Source organism: Monodon monoceros, unplaced genomic scaffold, assembly GCF_005190385.1.
Source record: "Monodon monoceros isolate NGI ecotype Baffin Bay Population unplaced genomic scaffold, NGI_Narwhal_1 Super_Scaffold_16, whole genome shotgun sequence".
NCBI classification, from domain to species: domain Eukaryota; kingdom Metazoa; phylum Chordata; class Mammalia; order Artiodactyla; family Monodontidae; genus Monodon; species Monodon monoceros.
Window position 1 is genome coordinate 94,107,975 of NW_021703772.1, and position 12,961 is coordinate 94,120,935.

Here is a 12,961-nt window from a genome sequence, read left to right on the forward strand (position 1 = left end):
ACTAACTGCTTTATTAAATTAAAAAGCAGAAGCCTAAGTGAGCTATAATATAAACAACCACTCAGATTTCAAAGACATTTTACTTTAGTAGGTAAAAGAATGAAACATGCTGATTTAACTTCTACAAAACGGCCAGTGTACAGTCATCTCTCAGTAGCCACAGGTGGGGGATTGGTTTTAGGACCCCTCCACATTTACCGAAATCCATGGACACTCAAGTCTCATATAAAATGGCATAGTAATGGCATATATCCTACGCACATCCTTCCTTACACTTTAAGTCATCTCTAGATTACTTATAATACCTAATACAATGCAAATGCTATGTAAATAGTTGCTGGTGTGGGGTAAATACAAGTTTTGCTTTTTGTAAATGAATTTTTTCCCAAATATTTTTGATCTGCAGTTGGTTGAATCCACAGATGCAGAACCCACAGACATGGAGGGCTGACTGGTATAACAGATTATGAGACACAGGGGAAACATCAAAATTTAAACGAACAGTCTTCAACTTTAGCAGGCATCAGTATCACCTGGGAAGCTTGTTAAGGTAGAGGATCCCAGGTCCCACCACAAATATTCTGATTACATAGGTTTAAGGTACAGCCCACTAAAGCATGTTTTAGAGGAATATCCTGATAATTCTCATGCCGAGCGTTAGTGAATCACAACTGGCACATCACAAAAGCTTTATACATCAACTGCTTTTAGTGAAAAATTTCAGGGCTATGAAAAGATTCCTAGTAACAGATACTTGAGGCAGAAATACTGATAACTGCATCAACAATGGAGTCTAGATCTGGGTGCGATTTTTAGCTTTTGTCACTCAGCTGCTGTGTGACTTCAGACAAAGTGTTTAACCTTTATGATTCTTTTCTTCCTTATCTGGGGTAAGAAAGAGAATATCAACCTTAAGTAAGTGTTTAGGAACCACATACCAAAATAAACCTAACAAGGAAAAACAAACGTCAAAACCCAAGAATCTCTTCCCATGAAATCAATAAATAAATATAGGTAGACATTTATCTCCAGATAAACATAAAGGTAATGAAATAAAGCAAAATTAAAGGTAGATTTGAGTAACAAAAAAATTTATGTCAAAACCCACCATAGGGCTTCCCTGGTGGTGCAGTGGTTGAGAATCCGCCTGCCGATGCAGGGGACACGGGTTCGTGCCCGGGTCCGGGAAGACCCACAAGCCGCGGAGCGGCTGGGCCTGTGAGCCATGGCTGCTGAGCCTGCGCGTCCAGAGCCTGTGCTCCGCAACAGGAGAGGCCACAACAGTGAGATGCCCGCATACCGCAAAAACAAAACAAACAAACAAAAAAACCAAAAAACCCCCACCATAAACAAAATTAGAAGCCAAACTACTAAAATATCTTCTAATACGGTAAGATTCATAACAAACTCAAATAAGAGGCTAAAAAACACATTAGTACTAAACAGAAAAGCAACATTTATTAACGAGCTAAATTTAAACTTTAAATTTTAGAAATACCAAAAAGTTTCCCTAAAGCCCCCAATTAGAAGAAGATTACAAATGTGATCTGCGTTCTTATGGTCCTTGAAGAATTACAGATGAATAGGCTATTTCTTACTAGAACAGATAAAATTCACCAAACACTCAAAATTAATCTAGTGACAATAACATAGCTTTTAGTCTCACTTCTTAACTCTTTAGGTTTACCCATGGTTTTTTCAACCTCAGCACTACTGACATTTTGTACCAGGTTAACTTTTTGTTTTGCAGGAATATCCTATGCATCGTAGGATGTTTAACTTCCCGGCTTCTATCCACCAGATGCCAGTAGTACCCCTTTCCCATCTGTGACAACCAAAAATGTCTCTAAGCATTGTAAAATGTCCCTTGGTGGGCAAAGCTGCCCCTGGTTGAGTTACACTGGGTCAATCTATACTATCCTTTTCTGGTGCCATATTAAAAATTACTTCTCCAGAAACAGCCACATCTAACCCCAACTAGGACCAGTACAATTCTGTCTGTTCTCATATTGCTGTTGTGTGCTGGATCTAAGAATTGTGAAAAAAACAGACAAAAACCCTTTTCTGTGCTGGAAAAAATACACACATATATGCTTGCACAAGCTAAAACTATTTCTGAAAGGGCACACAGAAACTGGGCACAGCAAATGCTGTAGGGCAGGGGGCTTAGATACCTGGATGGGAGGGAGGTTTATCATATCCCTTTTTCTACTGTTTTCATTTACCATGTGTCTGTTAGTTTTCAATAATAAAACATTTAAAATGTGTCTATGTGGGGAGGATGAATATAGAGGAAAATGTGGAAGAATTCACTCAACAGACCTATGAGCAACAAGATTTGATACATTCTATTGACAAACTATTGCCAAATATCAACTTTATGTGAGGTACTGGTGAGTATAGCCAAAAAAGAAAGAAAACAAAACCCCCCTGTCCTTTTGGGGCAGGGAGGTTACATTTAACTTTATCTAGATTCCTATGTTTGAGAGAAATTTAGGGCTTTCACAATACAAATTTAAACAAAATCCTTAACTAACCAAATTGCCCAAAATGTTCTTCTTTCACAAGTGGCAATTGTTTATGACAATTTTATGAGCAATCTGAGTATACATAAGCAACAGCTGGTGTAAACTGAATGAAATCTACCATTAAAAAATCTTGAATAAATTTCTATGCAAAGACTATTAACAAAAATTAGAATGGGAGAATGCTTTATTATCAGACAAAGAACAGGGATCATGGGCACTTTTCTAGAGAGAAAAGAATGGCTTTCCTTTAAATCACTAAAGTCTTTACAGGGGAAGAAAGGAATGCAAAAAGAAAATCTTTAAATTTTCAAATGGTATCTACTAGTCAAGAACCAAGTCAACTGAGAAAAGATTAAGACTGCAAGCAAAAAGTGGTAATCAAATTTTAGCACAATCAAATACAAGTTCCTTTATGTGTATCAGCTGACTAATCTTAGATGTATTAAGTGAAACTCAGATATGACATAGACGGTGCATTCTTAGATGTCATCACAGTCAAAAATCATTAGTTCTGAATACTGCCCTTAACTTATTGTGTACTCTTGAGACCTTAAACAAAGCTACATTTAAATCTGGCATACTACAATGTTTCAATTGCTGCAGCTCAAAAAAGAGGCAACAGAACTAAAGAAAGAGAAGATTAAAATGATCACACGAATTGGAGAGAGATATGAGACTAGACCATGACCAACAAAAATACTAAGAGTGTGTTCTTTACAACCTCATCTTAAGAGAACTCAAAAGACTTGGAATTAATATAAGAAACAAATGCATCATAAACTTGACTAACGAAACTAATGAACAGAGTTTCTAGGAAAAGCTGGGTCAATTATCTATTCTACGACTGACACTGGGGAGGATGCTCTCCCACAGTACATACTTTGTGGAGGCACTGCTGGTTCCAGGGCTTTTTTATATACTTCATTAGATTTATCTTGAGCTTGATCCAGCAAGGCCATTCTTCAATTACTAATCTCAATTACATAAACCTCACTGCATCCAGTGAGCAAAGGATAGATTTATCTAATTAGGTTACATATAAAAGTCATTTCCTGCTGGTAGCCATCCAACCTTCTAAAAAGAGAAAGTAACAATGATAAAAGACAGCTCTGCTGACACTAACTTTTAAAACAAGACCAACTTGACCTTTAGGGGATTTTTTTACTTTTAAATTTGTTAATGTGAAAAAATAAAATAAAGCCACATAAATATTTTTAAATATTTTAACATAATGAATGCATATTTATTATAAAACTAGATATATGTTGTTACTAGCATCTTTAAATTGAAGCTTGTTATGGTTTAATTTACCGAATGGTGTTCAATTTACTTAGTGGTGGAGACTCATGCTTTTTTAAAGTCTACCATGACATTCCATTATAACCTTGTAAGAAAAATTTTCCCAGTGATGTCAGGGAGTATGAATTTGAAAGTGACTCACATTCAATTTGAGACCACCCCCTTCACCCTAAAAGAATAGGAAAAAAAAAAAGATAAAAGAGTGAGGCTGTGCAATTGATGCAAGTGTACCAACACAAATAAATATTAAAACCACTTTTGATAAAATAGCAAAGGTAAAAAAGACAATGGTTAGATATGAAGGGTGCAATTTACTTCTCAAAACAGAAATTAGCATCAGATTTCAATTATTCTAATAATGACTCAATGCAAAACACTGAAGTTTGCCTTTATACACACAGAAGACAGAAAGTAGGGTAATAAAAATGAATACTCTGGCTTTTTTATTAAATGATGGCATTTAAATAAAATAATAAGAGTTAGAATGCAAGTGACCTGGGCTTCACCAGTCAACTTAAAGTTACAGCTGTGAATTTTGGCTGTTAAGTAAGGTTTTGCTTTAAAGCACACCAACCAGGCCATAGAGACAAATTATGAAAGACGGAGGGTTCAAAAAGAGAAGTGTAGTCTTGTGATGAAATCATTACTGAAGTAGAAAAGTAAGCAAATAGGACATCTGTAGCCACATCAAGAATTTCCAGGGCTTCCCTGGTGGCGCAGTGGTTGAGAGTCCGCCTGCCGATGCAGGGGACACAGGATCGTGCCCCGGTCCGGGAAGATCCCACATGCCGCGGAGCAGCTGGGCCCATGAACCATGGCCGCTGAGCCTGCGCATCCGGAGCCTGTGCTCCGCAACGGGAGAGGCCACAACAGTGAGAGGCCCGCGTACCGCAAAAAAAATTAAAAAAAAAGAATTTGCAGAACTATTTTGATTTGTGATTCCTACCAGCATATTCCAGGGCTACTTAAGGGAAGCCACACTTACATTAGTATTCATCAGTTCTGCCTTAGGAGACAATTTAAATAAAACTGTATTTCTCTCAATCTAAATGTTATACCAAAAAGGCTTCCTCTCTCTTCCATAACACTATCACTGACCTAAGTTCTGTGTACAAGAAATAACTGGAAAAATATAAACAGAGCAAGAATCAAACAGATTTAAAAGATGAAAAGTAGAAGCAGTGGAGACTGCAAGAAACCAAAATGTATACTGTTTAATATAAACCTATATGCCAATCTGATAAACCAAATCAGATTTATGATCAGAAGAGGTTAAAATAGGAATCAATCTAAACTATGAAGCTTTTCCTTCCAACTAAAAAAAAGGACCTTTTCAAAGACTGTTTTCTTAAAAGGTCCTAATGACAATCCACAAATTGCATAAAGTCTTCCAGGGTCAACTTTTCCACACTCCTTTCAGAATAGCATTCTATAAATAGCTGTGAGCAAAAAATATGGTGAGAAATAAGGTAGAGCTAAATATTTCTAAACAATATGCAATTTTCTTTGATAACAGGTATAACACAGTATTCGTGTTTCTCTGAAAAGAACAGACACCGAAGTGCCGTTTTCATAACTTAAAATGAAAATTTCAACTAAACGCCACTACTAGTTTGTCAAAATTTACAGAATATGTTCCAAATCAGTACTTTAGTATTGGAAGGTAAGATTTACTTCAAACTAATTGTACATACACAGACACACCTCTGACCCAGTATTTCTGAAGCAAGACACCATTCAAACCACCAAAAATTTAAGTAGACAACTAATGCTAAAATGTGATAAACAAGAACGTTTTACAACTTAAATTTCGTTAGCAAATGAAATATTTCTGCTAAACATCTTTCAAAGGGTCATTTGAAAACAATGTTACAATTAAACTAAGCCCAATTCACCGTATTTGAAGCAATATGAGTCCAATACAATTAAGATGTACAACAGAATGACTGGGTTTTCTACAATTACATTGTACCTATAAATTGTCCAAATGTTGAGTGTAAAACTTAAATGAATACCAATGTAATAAATACTCTTTGAGAAGAGAAATGCTTCTGATTTATCTCTTAGCTCAAAAGACCTGGCAGAGCCTGACACAGCGCCTGGCAGCTTGTCAACACAAATTAAAAAACCAACCAACCAACCAGAAACCCCACATTTGAAGCAAAATGTTTATCACGCGATTCACCTTCACTGTTAACTTAGAACATTAAATACAATAGTAAAATCCACGACCAACTTTTTTCTGCGTATCGATTGTATCTTAAAATTTGGTTGTTTCAAAAACAGATTAATAAAACAATACTTACATTTCTATTGAATTTGGTGAAAGAATGGTGCATGTAAAACCTGTGCATATAAACAATCGCAGTGTTTATCGTAAGCTGAGAGCTGGAACGTTAACATTTAGGAAATATCGGAGAAAAACAAGATCTCTTTTCCAAAACAATTTTGAAGGAAAATTCCCGATCTACGGTTCTTTTCCAAGGCCCCCGTTCACTCAAAACCAATCCCCAAACTGTAATAATAAGGAACTAAATACCCACAGGATGATGGCGTGGGGGCTGGCGGATCGAAAAGGCTCCCCACCGAATAAATAGCCGGAATAATAACAAACGCCGAGCATTCCGCTCCAATACTGCTATTAAGCGAGCCCAGGAAGCATTTGTCAATGGCTACTAAACCCAAAATCAAACAGTTGAAACACGCGCGCGCGCACCCATGCAAAACCATGCCAGGAACATAAAGACGTCCCGTGCGCTCCCAAGGTACAAGAGAACCGCCATCAAACCGCCGAGGAGAGCGGGGAAAGGCTGCAGAGAACACTTAAGCCTTTCAGCATCTCCCTCCTAGCTCTCAACCCCTTCTCGGACTAGAAGTAGAAGCAGCCGCCTCTTTTCTGCGATAATCCCTAAGATTTCCCTCTCGCCCGGGCGGCACTCCCATCCCCCGCCGTCACCACGCGCGGCCCCAAACAGATTACACAACGCAGCCTCCCGGCCCGCATTCACCGGACTCCCTTTCTCCTCCCCTCCTCCGCTGCCGGCCGCTCGGAGCCTCCAGAACCCTAGCCTGTCTTCCCTTACGGCGCGGCCGAGGCCCAGGAAAGACCGAGGCGGCGGCGCCATGTTCGCGGGGCACCAGGCCCGGCGACCCGGCGAGCAGTGAGGGGGACAGGGCGTGAGAGGCGCAGGGCCAAAAATAGGAAAGGATACACATTGAGACGCTGTCCCATGTCCTGGATGAGGTTGGCCGCCTGCTGGCGGTACGAGAGCTCTTTATCCGCCTCCACTCCGCAGCGGCGGCTCGGCGTGTTCTCCAGCTGTTCCCGAGTAAAGAACCAGCGAGAAGAAGCTCCACGGCCGGACGCCATGACACTTCCTCCTCCGCCCGCTCCCTCACCCACCCCCCGCCCCTCCCGGCTCGCGGACGCCCAGCCAAGGCCGCGCGACCCCGCCCCACTCCGCTCGCCGTAGACCACGCACCACCCTTTTTCACCACCGCCGCCGCCCGTGCGCGTGCGCGGGGGCCGCCCTACCGGCTCGCCCTAGTCTTTTGCTTTCTTTTTCCGGCCCGGGCCTCGCTCTCGCGCACGGGACCATAATGCTCCGCGTCGCTTGTCATTTGGAGGCGCCCAAAGGTGGGGGTAGGCTGGAAGGGAAAGGTCAGCGCGGTGCATGCCGGGCCTAGGATTGGCTGGGAGGAGGGCGGGGAGGAGAGGCGAGGAAAGGCTGGTTTCGGGTCGGGTGGCGAGAGACGCGGGCGGGCGGCTGCGCCATGGGGCCTGGGTGTGGGCTCTGAAATCCCGGCTGCTTTTTGGGCCGGGAGTCTGGCGGCGGTTTAAAAAAGAGAACTTTCCTCTGTCGCAGTCGCGCGCCACATGCTCCATTTTCCTCTAGCGTCGGTCTGCGCAGTCTCGTAGGCTGCCGACTTCGGAGTCCCCGACGGACAGCCTCCGCCCCAGCGGGCGGCTCTCGGAAGGACCTACCTGGGAAAGGGTGCATAAGAAATGCTTCCCCCCGCCCCTCCCCACCCGCCTACGTTTGTGCCGCACTTTAGTTCTTTTTTCCTATATTATCTTGTTTGAATCCTACGACCACGCAGGCCGTGGGGTTATTTTTTTAATTACTTGCCAGAGGTTATTAGCAACTAGAGGAGCTGAATTTCTAAACTAGGTTTGGAGCCCCTTTCTGTAGTGTGTTTTCAAATCAGTCTGTGATTTGAAAGAGAAGGTTAAAGAGAAGCAGATAGTGTAAAAGGAACTGAGTTAAAAAGTTATCAGTGCTTAATATGGTAATACCGCACATATCTGTTGATTAACTCTTTATCCTGTCCCTGCAAGAAATTTTGCAGACTGGGAGTCGGTGGGTCTCTGGCTCTGAGCCAACGCCTAATATGTGTGAATAAAGTTGCTAAGTTTTAAATTTTAGCTATTTGCCAAAGATACAGCGTACAGGAAGACATACTTTTTTGTTTGCATTATATCAGGATTTCTTCTTAAATTAACTTTTATTGGAGAACAGTTGCTTTACAATGTTGTGTTAGTTTCTGCTGTACAGCAAAGTGAATCAGCTATAAGTATACATATATCCCCTCTTTTTTGGATTTTCTTCCCATTTAGGTCACCATAGAGCACTGAGTAGAGTTCCCTGTGCTCTACAGTAGGTTCTCATTAGTTATCTGTTTTATACATAGTAGTGTATACATGCAGGAAGTCATACTTCGAAAGGCAATAAATACTACTTTTCATTGAGTTCTTGATTATATCTCCAGGCTTTTGTCATTGTTTCGGGGCTCCCACGCTCAATGTACTGATATACCTTGGCTCTGCGTCAGGCCACAGTGTTGAGCTGCTGATTTGGTAGGCAGCTATCATGAACATTGTCTAACTTCTTACCTACCTTGCCTCACATCTTAGGCTGCTTAGAGGTTCCAGGATAGATTGACTTAAAGCAGCATTTAAAAAGTGGCTACCTCCAACGCTCATTCATGATAAAAGCTCTAACAAACTAGGAATAGAAGAGAACTTCTTCAACTGCATGAAGAACGTTTATAAAAACCTTACAGCTAGCATCATACTTAATGGTGAGAAACTAGAAGCTTTCCTGCTAAGGCATGGATGTCCCCTGTCACTGCTCCTTTCAACGTTGTATTATACGTCCTATAAGAAAAGGAAATCAAAGCTAAGCAGATTGGGAAGAAAAATAAAACTGGTTTTGTTCATGGATAACATAATTCATGTAGAAAATCTCAGAGTACTAAAAAAAACTGGAACTAGTAAGTGGCTATAGCAGGATTATAATATACAAGAGTGAATTGCTTTCCTGTATACCAGCAACGTATAATTGAAATTTGCGGTTAAAAACATAATACCATTTACAAAAAGTAATACTTAGGTATGAATCTAAAATATGTACAGGATCTGTATACAGAAAACAACAAAACTCTGATTAAGGAAATCAAAGTAGATATAAGTGGAAGGATATTCTGGGTTCATGGATTCGAAGATTTAATATCATTAGATGTCAGTTCTTCCCAACTTGCTCTGTAGATTCAAATGCAATCCCAATAAAAAAATTTAGGAAGTTATTTTGTAGATATGTGCAAATGGATTCTAAAGTTTATATGGAAAGGTAAAAGACCCAAAAGAGCCAGCACAATACCAGAGAAGCTGAACTGACTTTATCCGACCTCAAAGCTACAGTACCAAAGACAGCGTTTGCTGGCAAAAGAATAGACACATACATCAGTGGAACAGAATAGGGAGCCTGGGAATAGATCCACACAAACATGGTCAACTGATCTTTGACAAAGGAGCAAAGGTAATTCAATTGAGAAAAGATAGTCTTTTCAACAGATAGTGCTGGAACAACTGGACATGTGTATGGAAAAAAAAGAATCGAGACACATCTCACAACTTTCACAAAAATTAAGTAGATCATATCCCTAAATGTAAAATGCAGAACTTTAAAACCTCTGGAAGATAACAGGAGAAAATGGAGGTGACCTTGTGTGTGGCAATGAGGTTTTTTTTAAAAATTATTATTGGAGTATAGTTGATTCACAGTGCTGTGTTAGCTTCAGGTGTATAGCAAAGTGAATCAGTCATACATATATCCACTCTTTTTTTAAATTCTTTTCCCATATAGGCCGTTACAGAATTGAGCAGAGTTCCCTGTGCTGTACAGCAGGTCCCCACTAGTCATCTATTCTATATATAGTAGTATGCATATGTCAATCCCAACTCATCCCTGTATGCATATGTCAATCCCAACTCATCCCTCCCCCACCCCACTTGTCCCCAGGCAACCCTAAGTTTGTTTTCCACATCTGTGACTCTACTTCTGTTATGTAAGTAAGGTCACTTGTACCCTTTTCTTAGATTCCGCATATAAGCGATATCATATGATATTTGTCTTTCTGTGTCTGACTTAAATTCACTCAGTATGACAATCTCTATGTCCATCCGTGTTGCAGCAAATGGCATTATTCTTTTATATTGCTGAGTAATATTCCATTGTTATATATGTACCACATCTTCTTTATCCATTCTTCTGTTGATGGACATCAGCTTGGTTCCATGTCCTGGCTACTGTAAATAGTGCTGCACTGAACATTGGGGTGCATGTATCTTTTCAAATTATGGTTTTCTCCAGGTATATGCCTAGGAGTGGGATTGCTAGTCATACGGTAGCTCTGTTTTTATTTTTTAAAAAATATTTATTTATTTATTTGGCTGCGGCAGTTCTTAGTTGCGGCACGCTGGATCTTCGTTGCAGCATGCGGAATTCTTCGTTGCGGCGCGGGCTCTTTGTTGCAGTGTGCAGGCTTCACTCTAGTTGTGGTGGGCTCCAGAGTGTGCAGGCTCAGTAGTTGCAGCACGTGGGCTCTCTAATTGTGGCACATAGGCTCTACAGCGCACAGGCTCACTAGTTGCAGTGCGCGGGCTTAGTTGCCCCACACGTGTGGAATCTTAGTTCCCCGACCAGGGATTGAACCCGTGTCCCCTGCATTGGAAGGCAGATTCTTAACCACTGGACCACCAGGGAAGTCCCCAGTAGCTCTATTTTTAGTTTTTTAAGGGAACTCCATACTGTACTCCATAGTGGCTGTACCAGTTTACCTTCCCACCAACGGTGTAGGAGGGTTCCCTTTTCTCCACACTCTCTCCAGCATTTATTGTTTGTAGATTTTTTGATGATGGCCATCACCGGTGAGAGGTGATACCTCATTGAAGTTTCGATTTGCATTTCTCTAATAATTAGTGACGTTGAGCATCTTTTCGTATGCTTTTTTGGCCATCTGTATGTCGTCTTTGGAGAAATGTCTATTTAGATCTTCCACCCATTTATTTATTTATTTATTTTTGCGGTGCGCGGGCCTCTCACCGTGTGGCCTCTCCTGCTGCGGAGCAGAGGCTGCGGACGCGCAGGCCCAGCGGCCATGGTTCATGGGCCCAGCCGCTGCGCGGCATGTGGAGGCACGAACCCGTGTCCCCTGCATCGGCAGGCGGACTCAACCACTGCGCCACCAGGGGAGCCCTTCCACCCATTTTTTGATTGGGTTGTTTGTTTTTCTGATATTGAGTTGTATGAGCTGTTTGCATATTTTGGAGATTAATCCCTTGTTGGTTGCTTTGTTTGCAAGTATTTTCTCCTATACTGAGGTTGTCTTTTTGTATTGTTTATGGTTTCCATTGCTGTGCAAAAGCTTTTCAGTTTACTTGATCCCATTTGTTTATTTTTGTTTCTATTTGTATTACTCTAGGAGGTGGATCAAAAAAGATCTTGCTGCGGTTTGTGTTCTGCCTATGTTTTCCTCTAAGAGTTTTATAGTGTCCAGCCTTACATTTAGGTCTTTAATCCACATTGAGTTTATTTTTGTGTATGGTGTTAGGGAGTGTTCCAGTTTCATTCTCTTACATATACCTGTCCAGTTTTCCCAGCACCACTTATTGAAGAGACTGTCTTTTCTCCATTGTATATTCTTGCCTCCTTTGTCATAGATGAGGTGACCCTAGGTGCATGGGTTTATCATTGGACTTTCTATCCTGTTCCATTGATCTATATTTCTGTTTTTGTGCCAGTACCATGCTGCTTTTCTTTTTTTCCCAAGGTTTTTTATTTTAATGTGGACCATTTTTTTCTTCTTTTTTTTTAATTATAAATTTTTTTTATTTTTTTAAATGTGGACCATTTTAAAAATCTTTATTGAATGTGTTACAATGTTGCTTCTGTTTTATGTTTCGGTTTTTGGCCCCAAGACATGTAGGATCTTAGCTCCCTGACCAGGGATCAAACCCGCATCCCCTTCATTGGAAGGTGAAGTCTTAACCACTGGACTGCCAGGGAAGTCCCTACCATACTTTTTTGATGGCTGTAGCTTTGTAGGTAGTCTGAAGTCACGGAGCCTGATTCCTCAAACTCCATTTTTCTTAAAGTTGCTTGGGCTATTGGGGGTCTTTTGTGTTTCCATACAAATTGTAACATTTTTTGTTCTAATTCTTTGAAAAATGCTGTTGGTAATTTGCTAGGGATTGCACTGAATCTGTAGATTGCTTTGGGTAGTAGAGTCATTTTCACAATATCAGTTCTTCTAATCCAAGAACATGGTATATCTCCATCTGTTTGTGTCATTCTTGGTTTCTTTCATCAGTATCTTATAGTTTTTTGAGTACAGGTCTTTTGCCTCCTTAGGTAGGTTTATTCTTAGGTAGTTTATTCTTTTTGACATGATGGTAAATGGGATTGTTTCATAATTTATCTTTTTGATCTTTTGTTGTTAGTGTATAGGAATGCAAGAGATTTCTGTGTATTAATTTTGTATTCTGCAACTCTACCAAATTCATTGATTAGCTCTAGTAGTTTTCTGGTAGCATCTTTAGGAGTTTCTATGTATAGTATCATGTCATCTGCAAACAGTGACAGTTTTACTTCTTTTCCAATTTAGATTCCTTTTATTTATTTTTCTTCTCTGACATGGCTAGGACTTCCAAAATTGTGTTGAATAAAGTGGTAAGAGTGGACATCCTTGTATTGTTCCTGATCTTAGAGGAAATGCTTTCAGTTTTTCACCACTGAGAATGATGTTAACTCTGGGCTTATCGTATATGGCCTTTATATGCTGAGGTAGGTTCC

The 12,961-nt window shown here is 40.5% G+C and overlaps 1 protein-coding gene across 5 annotated transcripts in view; it reads right to left on the reverse strand.

Moving 5' to 3' along the window:
- The window catches only part of CCNT2 (cyclin T2), a 50,159-nt gene extending 42,935 nt beyond the window's left edge, over nucleotides 1-7,224 (reverse strand). For 2 of the 5 annotated variants that reach the window (XM_029224979.1, XM_029224980.1), the window contains exons 1-2: nucleotides 7,040-7,224; nucleotides 6,134-6,215 (exon numbers count right to left, since the gene is read on the reverse strand). In XM_029224979.1, coding sequence (XP_029080812.1) covers nucleotides 6,134-6,215; nucleotides 7,040-7,197 — 240 coding nt within the window. In that variant the 5' untranslated portion in view covers nucleotides 7,198-7,224. Of the gene's footprint in view, nucleotides 1-3,969; nucleotides 3,997-6,133; nucleotides 6,216-7,039 lie in introns of all 5 variants that reach the window. The other 3 variants (XM_029224985.1, XR_003793891.1, XM_029224982.1) reach the window with 3 other exon arrangements.
- Nucleotides 7,225-12,961: the final 5,737 nt, after the last annotated feature.